Consider the following 22,254-nt stretch of genomic DNA (forward strand, 5'->3'; position numbering starts at 1 on the left):
CAATGTTTTGTATATTCTGTAGTATCAAGAATGAAACATCAATGCTTCAGAGACAGACAAAAACAGATGGTTCCAAGACTAATAAACTTTCTTTTCTGAATTCCTACAAACAAAGTTTCTTCAACAGATTTAAGAACCAGAACTTGAAAGACAATCTTTCTTCCTTTCAAGTGTTGAGACCAACTTGAATCCAGGTGTCAAGTCATGTTGAATGTTGTCTTCTTTGTTATCAAGAGAATCTGCAAAAGAAATAATCCTTTTCTTTGGTACCCACATCTTCTTGGGTCCTTTCTTGTTAGATTTTCTCAAGTTCTGATTGAACTTGGGTTTAACATTGTAAGCAATAGGAGGAACAGCATGATAATTCTTAATGTGAGTTTCATGATATTTCCTAGGTTGTGTCACATGCTTCTTAGTGTGTGTAATGTGAAAACTTTGTGCATGTGAGGTGTGCCTAATATCATGTGAGTGGCCATACTTGAACTGATCATACAATGGCTTGTATGTAATTTTCATTTCATCAACAGGTTCAAGTTTGTATAGGGTTTCACCCTCATAACCAATGCCAACTCTTTTGTTTCCAGACACAGCATATATCATAGAAGCTAGCTGACTTCTGCCAATACTTCTAGATAAGAACTTTCTGAAACTTAAATCATATTCTTTCAGAATATGGTTCAGACTAGGAGTGGATTTTTCTGAATCAGAAGGAGATCCAACATTATTGGATAATTTTAAAAGTTTTTCCTTTAATTCAGAATTCTCCAACTCAAGCTTCTTTGTTTCAAATTCAAATCGCTTTTTCAGCTTTTTGTATTTGAGACTGATCTGAGACTTGAGTTCCAGAAGTTCAGTTAGACCGGAAACTAACTCATCTCTAGTAAGTTCAGAAAATACCTCTTCAGAATCTGATTCTGATGTAGATTCTGATCCGTCATCTTCTGTCGCCATCAGCGCACAGTTGGCCTGCTCATCTTCTGAATCATCTTCTGACTCATCCCAGGTTGCCATAAGACCTTTCTTCTTATGAAACTTTTTCTTGGGACTTTCCTTCTGAAGATTTGGACATTCATTCTTGTAGTGTCCAGGCTCATTGCATTCATAGCACATGACCTTCTTCTTGTCAAATCTTCTTTCATCAGAAGATTCTCCACGTTCAAATTTCCTTGAACTTCTGAAGCCTCTGAACTTCCTTTGCTTGGTCTTCCAGAGTTGGTTTAGCCTTCTGGAAATCATGGACAGTTCATCTTCTTCTTCAGATTCTGATTCTTCAGGATCTTCTTCTCTAGCCTGAAAAGCGTTAGTGCATTTCTTGATATTAGATTTTAATGCAATAGACTTACCTTTCTTTTGAGGCTCATTTGCGTCCAGCTCAATCTCATGGCTTCTCAAGGCACTGATAAGCTCTTCCAGAGAAACTTCATTCAGATTCTTCGCAATCTTGAATGCAGTCACCATCGGACCCCATCTTCTGGGTAAGCTTCTGATGATCTTCTTTACATGATCAGCCTTGGTGTATCCTTTGTCAAGAACTCTTAATCCAGCAGTCAGAGTTTGAAATCTCGAAAACATCTTTTCAATGTCTTCATCATCCTCCATCTTGAAGGCTTCATACTTCTGGATTAAGGCAAGTGCTTTTGTCTCCTTGACTTGAGCATTTCCTTCATGAGTCATTTTCAAGGACTCATATATGTCATAGGCCGTTTCCCTGTTAGATATCTTCTCATACTCAGCATGAGAGATAGCATTCAGCAAAACAGTTCTACATTTATGATGATTCCTGAAAAGCTTCTTTTGGTCATCATTCATTTCTTGCCTTGACAGCTTCACGCCTCTGGCATTTACTGGATGTTTGTAACCATCCATCAGAAGATCCCATAGATCACCATCTAGACCCAGAAAGTAACTCTCCAGTTTATCTTTCCAGTATTCAAAGTTTTCACCATCAAATACCGGCGGTCTAGTATAACCATTGTTACCGTTGTATTGCTCAGCAGAGCCAGATGTAGATGCAGGTGTAGGTATAGTCCTTTCACTTTCATCAACCATCTTTTAAATGAAGCGTTTTTCTCTTCCTGAATCTTTTCTAAACACGGTTAAGTGCTTGCACCTTAGAACCGGCGCTCTGATGCCAATTGAAGGATAGAAAAACACTTAGAAAGGGGGGGATTGAATAAGTGTGACTTAAAAACTTGAGCGATAAAAATAAAATGCACAATTATTTTTATCCTGGTTCGCTGTTAACGAAGCTACTCCAGTCCACCCCCGCAGAGATGATTTACCTCAACTGAGGATTTAATCCACTAATCGCACGGATTACAATGGTTTTCCACTTAGCCGCAACTAAGTCTTCCAGAGTCTTCTGATCACAACCTGATCACTCCAGGAACAACTGCTTAGTTCACTCCTAAGACTTTTCTAGAGTCTACTGATCAACACGATCACTCTAGGCTTAGTTCACTCCTAAGACTTTCTGCTCAGCCAACTGCCAAGACTTCCTGCTCAGCCAACTGCCAAGACTTCCTGCTCAGCCAACTGCCAAGACTTCCTGCTCAGCCAACTGCTAAGACTTCCTAGAGTATACTGATCAACTGATCACTCTAGTTCCTTACAACTTAATGTAATCAATTCAAGAGTTTACAAATGCTTCTAAAAAGCGATAATCACAACTGTGATATTTCTCTTACAATTTAAGCTTAATCTCACTAAGATATTACAACAGCAATGTAGTGAGCTTTGATGAAGATGAAGATTCTGAGTTTAGATTTGAACAGCGTTTCAGCAAGTTTGATATGAGTTGTTTTGGTGCAGAATCGTTAACCTTGCTTCTCATCAGAACTTCATATTTATAGGCGTTGAGAAGATGACCGTTGAATGCATTTAATGCTTTGCGTGTTCCGTACAGCTTTGCATTTAATGTTATACGCTTTTGTCAACTACCTCGAGCCTTGTTCACGCTGTGTCTACTGACGTAGCCTTTAGTAGCTTTAACGTTCCTTTTGTCAGTCAGCGTAGTCTGCCACGTGTACTTCCTTCTGATCTGATGTTTGTGAATACGATGTTTGAATATCATCAGAGTCAAACAGCTTGGTGCACAGCATCTTCTGATCTTCTGACCTTGAAGTGCTTCTGAGCGTGATACCATCTTCTGATCTTCAGTGCTTCTGATCTCATGTTCTTCTGATGCTTCCATAGACCCATGTTCTGATTCTGCTTCGACCATCTTCTGATGTCTTGCCAGACCATGTTCTGATGTTGCATGCTGAACCATTTGAGACACATCTTCTGAGCGCTGAATTATGCGTACTCTTTATATATATTTCCTGAAAGGGAAATTGCATTTGGATTAGAGTACCATATTATCTTAAGCAAAATTCATATTATTGTTATCATCAAAACTAAGATAATTGATAAGAACAAATCTTGTTCTAACATATATATATATATATATATATATATATATATATATATATATATATATATATATATATATATATATATATATATATATATATATATATATATATATATATATATGTTCTCTCTTGCTAACATTTTTCTTAGCGTAAAGGTAGTTCATCATCTAGCCAGGCGTCATTCCACATTGATTAAAGGCTGCCATTAAAGTTGAGAAAGCGGTAACGTTATTGTTGTTCACTTCCAAAAATATTATTGATACTATAATATGCTATCAATTAACATGCTTATAGTGACTTCATACATATATCGCTCTTGCTCATTTGACTCTCATGCTATAACTGGCTACCTTTTTATGAATGCTAGCATTTTATCTATGTTTCTCTCGTTACTCTTCTATTTTCGTTGTATCTCTTTTTGATGTTGACAAAGGGGGGGATAGATGCTGAGTGTACGGGGGAGCTGTGTTGAGAGATTGCCTTGTTGAGAGATAGATGCTGGATGTACGGGGGAGCTTTGTTGAGTCTTTATCACTTACCACCAAAGCTTCGACTAATGGTTTGCCATCATCAAAAAGGGGGAGCATGTGAATACAAGATTACACTCAAAGATGTTTTTGATTTATGGCAAACTCAAATAAGCATTCAAACAACAAGGCGGAAGCAGAAAACTCAAAGAAAAGCAAGCATTGATCACTCATGACAGTACAGGTTGATCTATTATACTTTAGGTCGACTCAACACAAGCAGATCAAGAAGAATGCAGAAAACCAGCAGTTAGGTCGACCTACTGTCAACCCAGGTCGACCTAAAATGGAGAAAAATCCACATACTTCTGCTAGGTCGACTCACACATCATCTAGGTCGACCTAAATTGATGAAATTTACATACCAGTCTGCTAGGTCGACCTACACAACGACTAGGTCGACCTAATCTGAGAAAATATCCCCAGAATGCATTTGAAGAGGATTCTGGTCGACCTACTCCTTAAACAGGTCGACCTAACTGGGACCAAAATTCTGCAAGCTCTGCTAGGTCGACCTAAGCACTACAAAAGGTCGACCTAACTGATCAAGAATGCCAAAAATTCTGTTTCTCTCATCTCCAACTATTAAGCTATCATATATATTGTCAAAGGCTCATTTATTCAATGAAACACCAACGTCTGAAAGATACACAAACGCTTCTCATCTTCGTTCTTCATCATCTCCAACACAATTACACATAATCATTCTTGCGTTGCGGGTTAGTGATGAGTTCGATAACGTCCATGGAACGGAATTGAAGATTCCTAGTGGGTGAAGGTTTGTGGGGTTTGTTGGTGAATAAAATATGCGGGTTTTGTCCTCCACGACGGGTGGTTCTTGGGGGTTTTTATCAAGAGGCGTTCATTGAGGATTCGGCTGAGTGTAACGATTGAGGAACGGGGAGTTCAAGGAATCAAGACACTGCAGAAGGGAATCAAAGTGAAGCTCTTGGATAACCTTGATCTTGCTCAAGATTAAGGGGGAAGAAGATTCAAAGGATCGACATAATTGGTTTATCGTTTATCGCTTTGTTATCTTCTTTGTATATACTACTTTCAACATTAATGAAAGATTACCCAATTTCAATTTGGAATTGGGGGTAGACGTAGTCGTAGCGAGGACGATCGACGAACTGCCTAAACAAATATCGTGTTCTTGTCGCTTTTACTTTTTCATTTACATTCTGTTCATATTTGGTTATAATAGCAAATTGATCAACGATTCGAGTGTTAAGATTGTGAATTAAGAACTTACATAAACATCACAATCCACCACACATTGAATTACCTTCAATTTGATCATTATCACCAAGTGTTTGTATATTTGCTTCTATCACTCTTACTGCATTGCAAACATTGGTCATCATACAAAAAGTTAATCTGATTTTCAATAAGAGCAACGCTTTGATTCTGCATATACTCTTATCACTTACCTCAAGTCTTTGACTGGTTTTTAAACACATATATAATCGTTTCGATAGTGGTTCGGAATAGACGCGAGTCGATTCAGAATCACTTCCGCTGAAAAGTCGTTTAAATCCGTAAAACTGTGAACGATCTATTCACCCCCCCTCTAGATCCTAAGGCCAGCGTCTAACAGTAGTTGCTCCCGCATCACTTCCTGAATCTGAAATATGATTCTAGCATCAATTTATAATTATTTATGAGAGATATCCATATTTTCTTTCTAATGATTTCAGTCCAAATTTAACCTTGTCCTTATCTTGTGTGACTTTCGTTTTTATGACCATAAGCATTCATCTAATTGCGTAAAAGAACTGTTCTCTCTGATATATCAAATAGCTCCCATGGTTTGTATTTTGGAAGAAGATGATAACAAACAAATAAAGGAATATAAAGTTATCTTTGTTCTACATTTAAAAAGTTCTACATCAAAATAGTCTTTTGAGATAAGTGTGTTCACAATTACCATAAAATTAACAATTACAGACCTACAACTTTTATATATTATGAACTCATTAAATAAATAGCCTCAATGATGTAAAGAGAATAAAATTTCAATTAATTTTGATTCCATGTTCTACATGATGTGCAACCAACCTCGGAAATCAGGGTCTGAAAGCAGAAAATGCCACAATAGAGTTGTGTCCACCAAATCCAAAAGAATTTGAAATACCTGGTAAAAAAGAAAAAGAATGCTCTGTTGTTAATAATGGTTCAAATTAGAATTATGGTCTTAGTTGTGACGAAATGAAAACACGCTGGTCGTTGAATTATTTAGAATCTTGCCAATATTAATTTCATGTTGCTGCTTGATATTTGACACTGTATCAAAATCATCTGCAGGTTCTGGATTCTGCACTCAATACCAAGGCAAACATAATGAAAAAAGAAACACAACATCTCTTTTGCCCATCCCAATCACCCAGCAACGTAAACAACATGGCTTGACCTGAAAAGACATTATGAAAATACAGGCAACAACCTATAATTTCCAGTACTTAACTACCTATAATTAAAAATAACAATAGTAGAAAGCTCAAAAATATAAATAATTTGCTTTGAACTGATAAAAAAGTATACCTTTCCAGCAGCCTGATCAAAAGATCTAACTGTCTCCAAAAACGATGTTCCCGCTCTAGTCCCCAACTGATAAACCTCAAAACCTATATACTCACACAATAATGATCATACTATTCACAAGTAGATTTCAATGCAACATTCAGGTCATTTGATATTGGTTCAGTCACTAAACTGCAACATCACAAGCTAAACCGAATATTATTCAGGTTTCAAGTAACGGAGATTGGCTGTAGAAGACTTGGAATCAAAAATAATGATCAAAGCACATGAATGGTTAATAACAAAAGCCACACCCGGGATAATCCTTGAGAGGTTAGTTCCTTCCATTTCTTTATCAAAAGCATCTGTGTTTGTAAGAAAAAGATGAAAATCAATTGCATGGCAACATATAACAGAACTGACATGAAGAATCAAGATCTACTCACTCAGTATCGATGGGTCTCAGCCAAGTCATTACTTTTCAGATTATCAATTCGATCTCAAATCAGCTCTCCAAATTCTGAATGGCTGGATAGAATCCTAAAAAAAATTTATCAGTATTTTCCACATATAACGTGAATCATCAAACAACAAATATTTGAAAGAAAACTGATACAACAAAATGCTATTCATAATATTTTCCATAAGAAGAAGGTGACACCGAAACACGGAACAAAGAATCAGAGAGCTTACCTGTGTACCATCGTCACTATGGCTTTTGATTTGGGTATATTTTTCTTCCCTGATAATAATTTTATGTATTATCTGAGCATGCTTATTGATTCCTTTGAGCGATTCATGATTGTAATTTGCAAACATAAAAAATATTGAATTGAGGCTCGGGTGATTTATGGGGTTAGGGTTTATGTTTGTGTTTGATTGCATCTGCTATATGCTTTCGTGAACCATTTATGAGGTTGAGAGAATGGTTTGTGTTTGCCATAGCCATGGATTTTTGAGGGAAACACATATTGATTTTGAGAGAGACAGATGAAACCGAGCGAACTCCATGGTTTGTTTTTCAACTTCGTGCAATTGAAGGGAATATGGAGAGTAAAAAAATTGTTGAAGCCATTATTGTTGTAGCAGTTTAGAACGTGGATGGGCAGAGAATTAAAGTATCTGTAACTGCTGGAGGAGTGGAAATTGAAGAATAGAAGGATGTAATTGCATGAAAAGAAGTTAATTTTGACATGCTGATGTGGATTTTTGAGGGGAAAGTTGCTGATGTAGACAGTCCCATTGATCAAGAAATGGTAGACTTTTCTTATATGATAGATATGCTATTGATACTTGAAAACGGTAGGAAGAAGTTTGAAAAGAAAAAAAAAAACCTTTTGGAGTGGAGGAGAAAAATGGTGCGGAATGGAAGTGGTTGAATAGAGGAGAAAATTTTTATCTTTGAGAATTTTGAGAGTTATCTGAAGATTAAACGTAAAATATGAGATTGAAAGCGAGTCAAGTGGGACCCAGGGTTATAAGAGTCAAAAATAGTAGAAATGTTTTTTTATAAAATATAAAATAAATTTCAAATCAGCTTTATAACGTTCAGCAAGACAACATTTGGTTTTTTCATGAAAAAACTAACAAATAAAGGGAGAAAAGAGAAACATTGAATTAGAATGAATGGTCTGAAATAATTTATCAGAGTCACCGTAACGGCGGCGATGGCGCCGAAGTTGTTAACCTCTAAACGACGGAGAGAAGCAGAAAAGCATGGACGAGTCACCGATCGGATGAGTAGCTTACCGGATTCTGTACTGTGCCACATCCTATCCTTCCTCCCAACCAAAACATCTGTAGCTACCATGACTCTCGTGTCTCGCAAGTGGCGTCACCTATGGCAGCGTCTGCAGGTTTTCGACTTCGCCGACGACTCGAACCACAGTGTCAGAGGGTCAAAAAAGTTCGAAAAATTTGCGTTGTTCGTGAATGCTGTGCTCGGCTCCCGCAAATCCCGCGACATTAGAAAGTTTCAACTCAATTGCTTCATCTCTACGTCTCAACATGTTTGTGAGTTTCGTCGTCACTGCGCCAATAGATGGATCCGTGCTGCCATTAACCCCAGCCTTGAAGAACTGTCTCTCTCCATTACCGACTACTGTTGGGATTCGAACTTGCTCCTCCCTCGTTCGCTTTTGAATTGCACCAATCTTGTTTCCCTCAGGTAATCTAATTTAATGCCATCATGTGTCAAAAATGATAACTAGGTTTATACTAAAATATATTATGTGATATGTTGAAGCTCACTTTCATGATAATAGATTTTTTGAAAACAATGCAGTCTTGTTGGTGCAATCAAAATGAATGTTCAAGGTTTTGAGCTTCATTTTCCATCACTTAAGTCACTCAAACTCGGTTCTGATATTGTTGATTCCGAATTTCTATTGCTCTCTGCCTGCCCCATCCTTGAAACTCTGCAGCATGTTTGCTTTGTGCCCAAAACTTGTACCGAAGTTCCCTTGCCACCTTCCTCCGAGAGGTTGAATTTCACCCACGGGAGTTTCTCTTGGAGTTTTCTTGAAGCAGGTTATTACTGCAATGGTTACCGTGGTAAGGGCAGCAAAACTTCATTTGGCGACATTGGCAATGCTTACCTTGATAGTACCAGCAAAACTACATTTGGCATCATTGGCAACTTGCAGAGTATGGTGAACGCATGCATTGACTTCTTTCCCTCACAAGGAAGTGAATTCGTCGACCCAATTCTCAACTGCCTCCAAGACCCCCTTAATGTGTTACATATACAGTTGCGTCATTCGATATCAAAGGTGAGGCTTTATTATTAAAGCAAATTATACTAACCCCCTAAATCCTGTCTAAATGTCATAAACACCACTTTTAGGTTGACACAAACCTCTTTTATTTGGGTGTTGAAATTACAAACTCCTCCCTTAACGTAACATGGTTAACCCAGGGGAGGTCACTATAATTTGCCCTTATTATTCTGGTTTATACATATTTATGTGTGCTTTTATACTTATATTGTGCCACCACTTGATGTTAACATGGACTAGCAGTGCGCACTTCGCCCTCAGATTCTAAATTATCCTGAATTTCGCAATTTGGTTCATCTAAAGTTCATTCTTCCCTGTTTCAACTCAAATCTTCTAGTCAATGTGCTTGACAAGTGTCATATGATTCAAGTTTTAATAATCCAGAACAACAAGGTTTGTTGGCTTCTCAAGTTTAATTCAAACAGTCTTTGGTTTGTTTGCTTATGTATGCATATATTTCTATCTATTTATCTATATGGACATACAAATATATGTTTGACGCATGTTGTGTCTTAATGTTTATAGGAGGAACAACCACCTTTAAGGACATGGGACCCAAACTCAACAACAGTTCCTAAGGGTCTCAAATTCCACCTAAAATATATTCACATCGAAGGATATCAAGGATTTGAAGATGAGTTGACATTTGCTGAATATATTTTGCAGAACGGCTTTGTTTTGGAGACCATGCTTATTTTTGTTGATACTTCAATGGAACAAACAAATAAGTACTGTTCTCTCAAAAGATTAAATGACATACCCAGGAGATCCAGCAAGTGCCAACTTAAATTTGACCCAGCTGTATCTTCTTAAGGTGAAAACTCTTGCCATCTACTTTGTTTTATGTATCAAGGTTCGTTCAGCTGGCTTAGTTCTACCTTCATGACAACTATATGTGCCTTGTATTTTTACAATATGCATTGCACACATTTTCAACTATGGTTCAACTTTAATCCAATACCAAATTTTCTTTGATGTAGTTATCTTCTCATATGACAATATCTAGTTGGGAAAATATTCTAACCTTTTCCCCTATAACAATGTTTGCTTTAGGATTTCATGCTCATTGAAATTTGCAAGATTTTTAAGGTTGAAGAAAAGGATGACCTTTACATGCTTAATGAAATTGGTAGAAAATTTCCTAGATGGAATGTTACGTATTGTAACTCACTGATTTTTTTCAATGTGCTCATTATCGCAAACAAATCTTTGTTTATTTGGGGGTGTTAGCTCACACTTTGATGAATCCGGGTCACCTTTGTGAATGAACCACTCTCCATTATAATCTGATTATGATTTCTATATTCGTGAGATTGATTGATCTTCTAGAAAACCTAAAATAAAAGAAAATATGCTTTACAAAAAAAATAGAGAAAATATTATTATGTTTTAAAATACAATTAAAACTTTTAGAATCAAACTAAATCAGATCGAAATCGAAAGTGACTTGGACCGTTAATAATTTGGTTTTGTGGTCTCTCCACTTTTGATGATGTGACCCAACTTTCCGATCTCCACGGTTCCACTCACCGTCTCAAACACCTGTTCTTGATTTTTCGTATCTTGAACGAAATCTCATGGCTAACGATCTGAAGAAGCTCAATTTTGTGAAAGCAACACAGTTCCACTTTGAGATTCTTAACTTAGTTGTGTTAAATCACTGCCATGTCATTAATCACGTTGTCATTTAATAAAAAATGACAGGAAAATCTCAAAGGTTGTAAATTGGGGATTGGAATGGAAACCTGATTTTATAAGTGAGAAATAGTTATCTGTTGTATTCTCCTACTAATATCATGTTTGTGTTTGTCTAGTCTTAAAGTTGGCATAGGCTTAACATGCATGCCAAAATTCAATTTTGTGAGAAGCATTGTGAGAAGCAATAGTTTGGGCAAAGAAAAACAGAAGAGTAGATTCAAATCATCTGTTGTATGTTGCTTACATTCTCAACTTGTTTTATCTTTGTTATTAGATAGCTCAACATATTCAAATTATTATAATAATGCTATATGTTATGAATATGATTTGTAAAACCTGATTGAATAACTTGGAACCTTTTACACTTCAACAGATTGTTTAGGTATTTGCAGATTCTTATCTTTTGGTGTTGTACACAGTAAGCTTAATTGGCTTTAAATAACTTTTTCTGCTATATGTTTGGCAGTGCATATATTTGGAGTGGCATGATTTCGGATGCTGGCAAAATCATGTTTGGTCAAATACTTGGGGCTTCATTAAAAAGATGACACTAATATGATATCAACACATATAAATATGTATTTTGCATTTCAGTTAGTTAGGTTTTTTGGTTGGCTAATATCAAAACATGGTATGTAAAAGGTCATACCAATTTCGTTGAAAATCATTGGAAAATCTCACTCATCATCTTTAAATATGGGATTTTGTTGGAATCACTTGTTTAGAGTGGCTATTCATTTGTGGCTTACTTATCTATGTTTGATCACAAGAATTTGATTTTCTTTCCCGAACCTGAGCCTCCTTGTTCATAAAAATCAACAAAGCTTTAAACATTAATTTTGATAATGTTAATAATTTTCAAGCCTCTTAGAATAAATAATTGTCTAATAGTTGCTTTTGAATGCACTGTTTTCTTGATTCATTCTTGTCTGATAATTGCTTTAACACAAGCGTCGGTAATTTCGACCAAATTACAATAATCTCTTATAGAAAGATTCTTCATGAGTTTAGCCATCATGAACACAACTTTTTCTTCTCATAACTCAAAAGTTAACCTTTCTCTTTTGACATCAATGATGGCCCCGTAGGCAAGAAGGGCCTGCCTAAAATATGGGGATTTTAGAATCTTCCTCAATATTCATTATGATAAAATTCACATGGATATAAAATTCCCTTATTCCAACTAGGATATCCTCCAATACACCCGTGGGACACTTGAGCGTTCTATCAGCAAGCTGCAGGGATATGTCAATGGGTTTTTGTCTCACCCTTATCAAGCTTTTTTGCATAAAGATATGGGCATTAGGTTTACACTGGTTTCTGTTAGAACAAGATTTGTTCTGATCAATATTCTTAGTTTTGATAATAACAAGGATATGAATTTTGTGTGAGATAATGTGGTACTCTAATACATTGCAATTTCCCTTTCAGGAAATATATAAAGAGTATGCACAAATCAACGCTCAGAAGCTTTGTCTCAGAAGGTTCAGCATGCAACATCAGAACATGGTCTGGCAAGACATCAGAAGATGGTCAAGGCAGAATCAGAACATGGGTCTATGGAAGCATCAGAAGAACTTGAGATCAGAAGCAGAAGCACTGAAGTTCTCATGGTATCACGCTCAGAAGCACTTCAAGGTCAGAAGACAAGAAGATGCTATGCACCAAGCTGTTTGACTCTGATGATATTCAAATATTATATACACAAACATCAGATCAGAAGAAAGTACAGGTGGCAGGCTACGCTGACTGACAAAAGGAACGTTGGAAGCTATTAAAGGTAACGTCAGTAGACACAGCGTGAACAAGGCTCGAGGTAGTTGACAAAAGCGTGAAACATTAAATGCAATGTTGTACGGAATACGCAAAGCATTAAATGCTCCCAACGGTCATCTTCTCAAACGCCTATATAAATGAAGTTCTGATGAGAAGCAAGGTTACCAATCTTGAATAAACTTATTCTGAAAAACTTACTGAAACGCTGTTCAAACTCAAAGCTCAGAAACTTCATCTTCATCAAAGCTCACTACATTGCTGTTGTAATATATTAGTGAGATTAAGCTTAAACGTTAAGAGAAATATCACTGTTGTGATTATAGATTTTCAGAAGCATTGTAAAACTCTTATTTGATTACATTAATTTGTAAGTAACTAGAGTGATCAAGTGTTGATCAGGATACTCTAGGAAGTCTTAGCTTGTGTCTAAGCAGTTGTAATTAGAGTGATCACGTGGTGGTCAGGATACTCTAAGAAAGTCTTAGCTTGTGTCTAAGCATTTGTTCCTGGAGTGATCAGGTTGTGATCAGGATACTCTAGAAGACTTAGTCGCGGACTAAGTGGAAAACCATTGTAATCTGTTGCGATTAGTGGATTAAATCCTCAGGTGAGGTAAATCACTCTGTGGGGGTGGACTGGAGTAGTTTAGTTAACAACGAACCAGGATAAAAATAACTGTGCAATTTATTTTTATCGTTCAAGTTTTTACGACTACACTTATTCAAATCCCCCCTTTCTAAGTGTTTTTCTATCCTTCAATTGGCATCAGAGCGTCGGTTCTAAGGTGCAAGCACTTAACCGTGTTTAGAAAAGATTCAGGAAGAGAAAAACGCTTCAGTAAAAGATGGCTGGTGAAGTTCAAACAAATCCAACTGCATCTACATCTGGCTCTGCTGAGCAATACAACGGTAACAATGGTTATACTAGACCACCAGTATTTGATGGTGAAAACTTTAAATACTGGAAAGATAAACTGGAAAGTTACTTTCTTGGTCTAGATGGTGAACTATGGGATCTTCTGATGGATGGTTACAAACATCCTGTTAAAGCTACTGGTGTAAGGCTTACAAGGCAAGAAATGACTGATGATCAAAAGAAAGAATTCAAAAATCATCACAAATGCAGAACTGTTTTGCTGAATGCTATCTCTCATGCTGAGTATGAGAAGATATCTAACAGGGAAACTGCCCATGATATATATGAGTCATTGAAAATGACGCATGAGGGAAATGTTCAAGTCAAGGAGACTAAAGCTCTTGCTCTAATCCAGAAATATGAAGCCTTCAAGATGGAGGATGATGAAGATTTTGAGAAGATGTTCTCAAGATTTCAAACTCTAACTGCTGGACTGAGAGTTCTGGATAAAGGCTACACCAAGGCTGATCATGTAAAGAAGATTATCAGAAGCTTACCCAGAAGATGGGGTCCAATGGTGACTGCATTCAAGATTGCCAAGAATCTGAATGAAGTTTCTTTGGAAGAGCTTATCAGTGCCTTGAAAAGCCATGAAATAGAGCTGGACGCAAACGAGCCTCAGAAGAAAGGTAAGTCTATTGCATTAAAATCTAATGTTAAAAAATGCACTAACGCTTTTCAGGCTAGAGAAGAAGATCCTGAAGAATCAGAATCTGAAGAAGAAGATGAACTGTCCATGATCTCCAGAAGGGTAAACCAACTCTGGAAGAGCAAGCAAAGGAAGTTCAGAGGCTTCAGAAGTTCAAAGAGATTTGAACGAGGAGAATCTTCTGGTGACAGAAGATCTGACAAGAAGAAGGTTGTCTGCTATGAGTACAATGAGCCTGGACATTACAAGAACGAGTGTCCAAAACTTCAGAAGGAGAATCCCAAGAAGAAGTTTCATAAGAAGAAAGGTCTTATGGCAACATGGGATGATTCTGAATCAGAATCAGAATCAGACTCTGAAGGAGAGCAGGCCAACTTCGCGCTGATGGCTACAGAAGATGATGGATCAGAATCTACATCAGAATCAGATTCTGAAGAGGTATTTTCTGAACTATCTAGAGAAGAGTTAGTTTCCAGTTTAACAGAACTTCTGGAACTCAAGGCTCATCTTAGTATCAAATACAAAAAGCTGAAGAAGCAGTTTGAATTTGAAACTAAGAAGCTGGAAGTGGAAAATTCTGAACTGAAGAAAAAAGTTTTAAATCTATCCAAAGATAGTGGATCTCCTTCTAAATCAGAAAAATCCATTCCTAGCATGAACCATATTCTGAAAGAATATGACTCGAGCTTCAAAAAGTTCTTATCTAGAAGTATTGGCAGAAGTCATCTTGCTTCTATGATATATGGTGTCTCTGGAAACAGAAGGTTTGGTTTTGGCTATGAGGGTGATACCTCACATAAATTTGAACCTATTGATGATCTGAAGATCACATACAAGCCATTGTATGATCAGTTCAAATATGGCCATGCACATGATATTAGGCTCACTTCACATGCACAGAAGTTTAACACTGTTCACACCAAGAAGCTTGTGACACATCCTAAGAAATATCATGCTGACAAACCTAAAGAATATCATGCTGTTCCTCCTGTTAAATATTTTGCTAAACCCAAGTTCAATCAGAACTTGAGGAGAACTAACAAGAAAGGGCCCAAGAAATTGTGGGTACCTAAGGAGAAGATAATTTCTGTTGCAGATATCCTTGGCAGCAAAGAGGACAAAAAGCAAAATGTCATGGTACCTGGACTCTGGGTGCTCGCGACACATGACGGGAAGAAGGTCTACATTCCAAGACCTGGTGCTTAAACCAGGTGGAGAAGTCAAGTTTGGAGGAGATCAGAAGGGCAAAATCATTGGCTCTGGAACCATAAGTCTTGGTAACTCTCCTTCCATATCTAATGTACTTCTTGTAGAAGGATTAACGCATAACTTATTGTCCATAAGTCAATTAAGTGACAATGGTTATGATATAATCTTCAATCAAAAGTCTTGCAAGGCTGTAAGTCAGAAGGATGGCTCAATCCTATTTACAGGCAAGAGGAAGAACAACATTTATAAGATTGATCTTTCTGATCTTGAGAAGCAGAAGGTGACTTGTCTTATGTCTGTTTCTGAAGAGCAATGGGTCTGGCACAGAAGATTAGGACCTGCTAGTTTGAGAAAGATTTCTCAGATTAACAAACTAAATCTGGTCAGAGGACTCCCAAATCTGAAATTCAAATCAGATGCTCTTTGTGAAGCATGTCAGAAGGGCAAGTTCTCCAGACCTGCATTCAAGTCTAAGAATGTTGTTTCTACCTCAAGGCCGTTAGAACTCTTGCACATTGATCTGTTTGGCCCAGTCAAAACAGCATCTGTCAGAGGGAAGAAATATGGATTAGTCATCGTTGATGATTATAGCCGCTGGACATGGGTAAAGTTCTTGAAACACAAGGATGAGTCTCATTCAGTGTTCTTTGAATTCTGCACTCAGATCCAATATGAGAAAGAGTGTAAAATCCTAAAGGTTAGAAGTAATCATGGTGGTGAATTTGAGAACAAATTCTTTGAGGAGTTCTTCAAAGAAAATGGTATTGCCCATGATTTCTCTTGTCCTAGAACTCCACAACAAAATGGAGTTGTAGAGCGAAAGAATAGGACTCTACAAGAAATGGCCAGAACCATGATCAATGAAACCAATATGGCTAAGCATTTCTGGGCAGAAGCAATAAACACTGCATGTTATATTCAAAATAGAATCTCTATCAGACCTATTCTAAATAAGACTCCTTATGAATTGTGGAAGAACAGAAAGCCCAACATTTCATATTTCCATCCTTTTGGATGTGTATGTTTTATTCTGAACACTAAAGATCATCTTGGTAAGTTTGATTCTAAGGCACAAAAGTGTTTCCTTCTTGGATATTCTGAACGCTCTAAAGGCTACAGAGTGTACAATACTGAAACATTGATTGTAGAAGAATCAATCAATATCAGGTTTGATGATAAGCTTGGTCTTGAAAAACCAAAGCAGTTTGAGAATTTTGCAGATTTTGATATTGATATATCAGAAGCAGTAGAACCAAAAAGCAAAGCTGCAGAAGCTGGCAGTCTCAGAAGCAATGGATCAGAAGATCAAGTTGCTGCATCTTTAGAAAATCTCAAGATTTCTGAAGAACCAACAGTCAGAAGATCACCTAGACTTGCCTCAGCTCATTCAGAAGATGAGATCCTTGGGAAGAAAGATGATCCCATCAGAACAAGGGCATTCCTTAAGAACAATGCAGAATGTCAATTAGGTCTTGTTTCTTTGATCGAGCCAACTTCTGTTGATCAAGCTCTAGAAGATCGAGACTGGATAATTGCCATGCAAGAAGAACTAAATCAGTTTACAAGGAATGATGTATGGGACTTGGTTCCTAGACCAAAAGGATTTAACATCATTGGCACTAAGTGGGTATTCAGAAACAAGCTGAGTGAGAAAGGTGAAGTGGTAAGAAACAAAGCCAGACTGGTGGCTCAGGGTTATAGTCAGCAAGAAGGGATTGATTATACAGAAACCTTTGCACCAGTGGCCAGGTTAGAATCCATTCGTCTATTAATTTCTTTTGCCACTCAACACAACATCACTCTTTATCAGATGGATGTTAAGAGTGCCTTCTTAAATGGTTACATAGATGAAGAAGTTTATGTCCATCAACCTCCTGGTTTTGAAGACTCAATGTCTCCAAATCATGTTTTTAAATTAAAGAAATCATTATACGGATTGAAATAAGCTCCTAGAGCTTGGTATGAACGTTTGAGTTCTTTCCTTCTGGAAAATGGTTTCACTAGAGGAAAAGTGGACACTACTCTCTTCTGTAAAACATTTAAAAAGGATATTTTAATTTGTCAAATATATGTTGATGATATTATCTTTGGAACATCTAATGCTACACTTGGAAAGGAGTTTGCTGAGTCTATGCAGGCTGAATTTGAAATGAGCATGATGGGAGAACTCAAGTATTTCCTTGGGATTCAAATCAACCAAACTTCTGATGGAACCTATGTTCATCAAACGAAGTATGTGAAAGAACTTCTGAAGAAGTTTAATCTTTCTGAAAGCAAAGAAGCCAAAACTCCTATGCATCCAACATGTGTCCTATGTAAGGATGAGGTAAGTAAGAAGGTAGATCAGAAGTTGTACAGAGGTATGATTGGATCTCTTCTATACTTAACTGCTTCTAGACCTGACATTCTCTTCAGTGTTTGCTTGTGTGCTAGATTCCAATCAGATCCGAGAGAATCTCATTTAACTGCGGTTAAGAGAATTCTGAGGTATCTGAAAGGTACTACTAATGTTGGTTTAGTTTACAGAAGATCCAAAGATTACAACTTAGTAGGATTCTGTGATGCTGACTATGCTGGAGATAGAATTGAAAGGAAGAGCACTTCTGGAAGTTGTCAATTTCTTGGAAGTCATCTGATCTCATGGTACAGCAAGAAGCAAGCTACAATTGCCCTCTCAACAACAGAAGCAGAATATGTTGCTGCTGCAGGTTGTAGCACACAAATGCTCTGGATGAGAAGTCAGCTAGAAGATTATCAGATATATGAGAGTAACATTCCTATCTTCTGTGATAATACTTCTGCTATATGTTTATCTAAGAATCCTATCTTACATTCAATAGCTAAACATATTGAGATTAAACATCATTTCATAAGGGACTATGTTCAGAAGGGTGTTATATCTTTAAACTTTGTGGATACAGACCATCAATGGGCTGATATCTTTACAAAACCCCTTGCTGAAGATAGGTTTAAGTTCATTCTGAAGAATATCAGTATGAATTTATGCCCAGAATGAGAAGATGAGAAGATCTTATGTATGAGTATCTTCTGAAATGAGATTGGATTAGTCTTTTATAAGAAGTTCTGATTGTAATCAATTAAAAGTAGTGATTCAGTTATTACTAACGTTTCATTGTCTAAGTTGACTCAAAATCTCTTTAAAAGTAAAACAACTGTAACTGGCTATCCAGATGGTAAACACGTGTTCACTATTTCTGGACAAACGTGCGTGCAGTTGAGGGGACGCCTACTTAGGTAACTGTGCTAATCACTTCTTTTGTCATTATTATCTCTCCTCACGTCATGTAACATTAAATGCCATTCATCATTTCTTTTATTGTCCTTTACGTTTTTATATCCGTCAAACGTTTCCCTTCCCTAGAACGTTTCGTTCCCCACATTCCCTCTATTTATTTCTCCATTTCTTTGCATTCTTCAATCAATCTTTGCGCTCTCTCTCTTTCTTTCTCTCACTTTTCTATGAAAATCTTTTGCGTAAACCCTAGTTCATTCTTCATCGATCTAGCTTTCATCATGAATCCTTCGCCTAGTTCTCTTCATCAAAACTTTAAACCTGTTGAAGAAACTAAGTCTCAAAAGTGGATGATCTATTTGAATAGAACGGATGGAAGGGTTAATCGGTTACAGGATGAGAAACATCTCTCGGGATGGCATTCCAAGTTTTTCTCAAGTCAGATCTCTTCTTTGATGCTGTTATCCACATTTGTCCAAAGGAAGAAGACTTTCTTGAGATATTGGATGAAGTTAGGTTCCAATAAGGACTTAACTTCTATGTTAAGGGAAAGCCCATCTGAGAATACGCTCTCTCCTGGTGAACTGTTCTCAGTTCCTCTTTTGTATTCATTTACTTCTTTCTCTGGGAGCTGCTCAGGCATGCAGAGTTTCAAGATTTGATGACCAAGCAAGAGCAAGAACAACGCTGTGATTCATGATATGCTGGCTTAGATTAGGACTAGGCTAGGGTTGTAGTCCTTAAGTCTTTGTAGTTTTCTTTCCTTGTTGCATCTGTTTTCTGCATACATCTTGTGTAATCCTGCTTGTTTAAATCAATGAAAAGTTTAATTCTGTTTCTATCCTTTGTCGTTTTCTATATCTGAATCTTTTATATTCTTTTTGATGTTATGACAAAAAGGGGGAGAAAATAAAAATATATGATAAATGATTTGATTAAATATTATCAGTTACCGGGTAAAAAGGCCCCACATTACTAACAGAACTTGCAAAGTTCTATGCTTTAAGTTGTGTTGTTGCAGGAATCGAAGATTCAAGATCAACATGAGAAGCAACAAGATGAATCAAGTTCTTGGATTCTTGAAGCAAGCTGAGTGCTATGAAGCTTCAGAATCAGAAGCAAGAAGGAAGAATGTTCAGATATTCTGATGATAGAATATGATCTGATTCTAAATGTCTATTTGTTCTGATACATTCTATATGGCTTATATGGCTCTGATACATATTATGTGTTCTGAAACATATTTTATGTTCTGATTCATTCATGCTGACTTTTGTCGTTTAGTTTTGTTCTGTAACATTTCAGGATGTAGAGATGCTCTGATGAAGCTCTGGTACATTCAACAATGTTCTGATACAATCTAGCATGAAGTAATGTAAGAAGAAATTCAAGTTCTGAAGCTGTCCGATGGAAGCAGAAATCAGAAGCTGTGAATGTTCTGAAGATCAAAGAAATTCAAGTTCTGAAGCTGTCCGATGGAAGCAGGAATCAGAAGCTGTGAATGTTCTGAAGATCAAAGAAATTCAAGTTCTGAAGCTGTCCGATGGAAGCAGGAATCAGAAGCTGTGAATGTTCTGAGGATCTAAAGAAATTCAATGTTCTGAAGCTGTCCTATGGAAGCAGAAATCAGAAGTCATGAATGTTCTGAAGATCAAGCACTGTGAACGTCTCTACCGAAATAATCAGGGAAGTCTTTTATTTATAAAATTCTTCTAGTATTAATTTCAGGGGGAGATTATTCATCTCAGGGGGAGATTGTCAATCTCAGGGGGAGACATGTTCACATGCTTATGCTATAGCTGTGTAATTTGTCTTTAGCCGTCTGCTCTTTCTGATCGCAAATTCATATCATTTATATATGTTTTTGTCATCATCAAAAAGGGGGAGATTGTTAGAACAAGATTTGTTCTGATCAATATTCTTAGTTTTGATGATAACAAGGATATGAATTTTGTGTGAGATAATGTGGTACTCTAATACATTGCAATTTCCCTTTCAGGAAATATATAAAGAGTATGCACAAATCAGCGCTCAGAAGCTTTGTCTCAGAAGGTTCAGCATGCAACATCAGAACATGGTCTGGCAAGACATCAGACGATGGTCAAGGCAGAATCAGAACATGGGTCTATGGAAGCATCAGAAGAACTTGAGATCAGAAGCAGAAGCACTGAAGTTCTCATGGTATCACGCTCAGAAGCACTTCAAGGTCAGAAGACAAGAAGATGCTATGCACCAAGCTGTTTGACTCTGATGATATTCAAATATTATATACACAAACATCAGATCAGAAGAAAGTACAGGCGGGCTACGCTGACTGACAAAAGGAACGTTGGAAGCTATTAAAGGCAACGTCAGTAGACACAGCGTGAACAAGGCTCGAGGTAGTTGACAAAAGCGTGAAACATTAAATGCAATGCTGTACGGAATACGCAAAGCATTAAATGCTCCCAACGGTCATCTTCTCAAACGCCTATATAAATGAAGTTCTGATGAGAAGCAAGGTTACCAATCTTGAATAAACTTATTCTGAAAAACTTGCTGAAACGTTGTTCAAACTCAAAGCTCAGAAACTTCATCTTCATCAAAGCTCACTACATTGCTGTTGTAATATATTAGTGAGATTAAGCTTAAACGTTAAGAGATATATCACTGTTGTGATTATAGCTTTTCAGAAGCATTGTAAAACTCTTATTTGATTACATTAATTTGTAAGTAACTAGAGTGATCAAGTGTTGATCAGGATACTCTAGGAAGTCTTAGCTTGTGTCTAAGCAGTTGTAATTAGAGTGATCACGTGGTGGTCAGGATACTCTAAGAAAGTCTTAGCTTGTGTCTAAGCATTTGTTCCTGGAGTGATCAGGTTGTGATCAGGATACTCTAGAAGACTTAGTCGCGGACTAAGTGGAAAACCATTGTAATCTGTTGCGATTAGTGGATTAAATCCTCAGGTGAGGTAAATCACTCCGTGGGGGTGGACTGGAGTAGTTTAGTTAATAACGAACCAGGATAAAAATAACTGTGCAATTTGTTTTTATCGTTCAAGTTTTTACGACTACACTTATTCAAACCCCCCCTTTCTAAGTGTTTTTCTATCCTTCAGTTTCTCGGTCACAAAGCACCCTTTCAAAATTCATATTGCCTATAGAACAGGGAATAGAAAAACTTCTTGAGTCTTTAAGCTTAGCAGGCAATATATTTTGAATCATTGTGGTGCTATTGGAGGTCATGGCTAATTTCTTTTAGAATTTCTCTTGTTGGCATATGTGGGAATTTGGGTCACAACTTCGATAAAAAAGTACTTTGAGATGAATTTTTCTCCAAAGTTCTAAGAATATTTTAAATTGCGCTTCTACCTTAGCCTTTGCAAAATTTTTGCGGAAAAGGGATAGGTGGCTTATGGGGAGGGGGAGCAACGTAAGGTGCTTCCTTCTCAACCTCTTCGATAATCTCCTTTTCAAGTGGTGTCAGAACATCCTCTAAAATATCTTTAGGATTCTTAGCTTCTTTCTCC

At 37.0% G+C, this 22,254-nt stretch overlaps 1 protein-coding gene across 2 annotated transcripts; it reads left to right on the top strand.

Annotated features, from left to right (window-relative positions):
* Positions 1–8,053: 8,053 nt before the first annotated feature.
* On the top strand, positions 8,054–11,779 carry LOC131635048 (putative F-box/FBD/LRR-repeat protein At5g56810). 2 transcript variants are annotated; one of them, XM_058905650.1, is made up of 5 exons: positions 8,054–8,633; positions 8,751–9,237; positions 9,484–9,636; positions 9,769–10,057; positions 11,408–11,779. In XM_058905650.1, exons 1-4 carry the CDS (start codon positions 8,134–8,136, stop codon positions 10,054–10,056), a joined length of 1,428 nt encoding a protein of 475 aa, XP_058761633.1. In that variant the 5' UTR covers positions 8,054–8,133; the 3' UTR covers position 10,057; positions 11,408–11,779. The 2 variants fall into 2 exon arrangements, with proteins under 2 accessions (XP_058761633.1, XP_058761634.1); XM_058905651.1 differs by having other exon boundaries at positions 9,487–9,636; positions 11,408–11,778.
* Positions 11,780–22,254: the final 10,475 nt, after the last annotated feature.

Source organism: Vicia villosa, unplaced genomic scaffold (genome assembly GCF_029867415.1).
Source record: "Vicia villosa cultivar HV-30 ecotype Madison, WI unplaced genomic scaffold, Vvil1.0 ctg.001416F_1_1, whole genome shotgun sequence".
Taxonomy (NCBI): domain Eukaryota; kingdom Viridiplantae; phylum Streptophyta; class Magnoliopsida; order Fabales; family Fabaceae; genus Vicia; species Vicia villosa.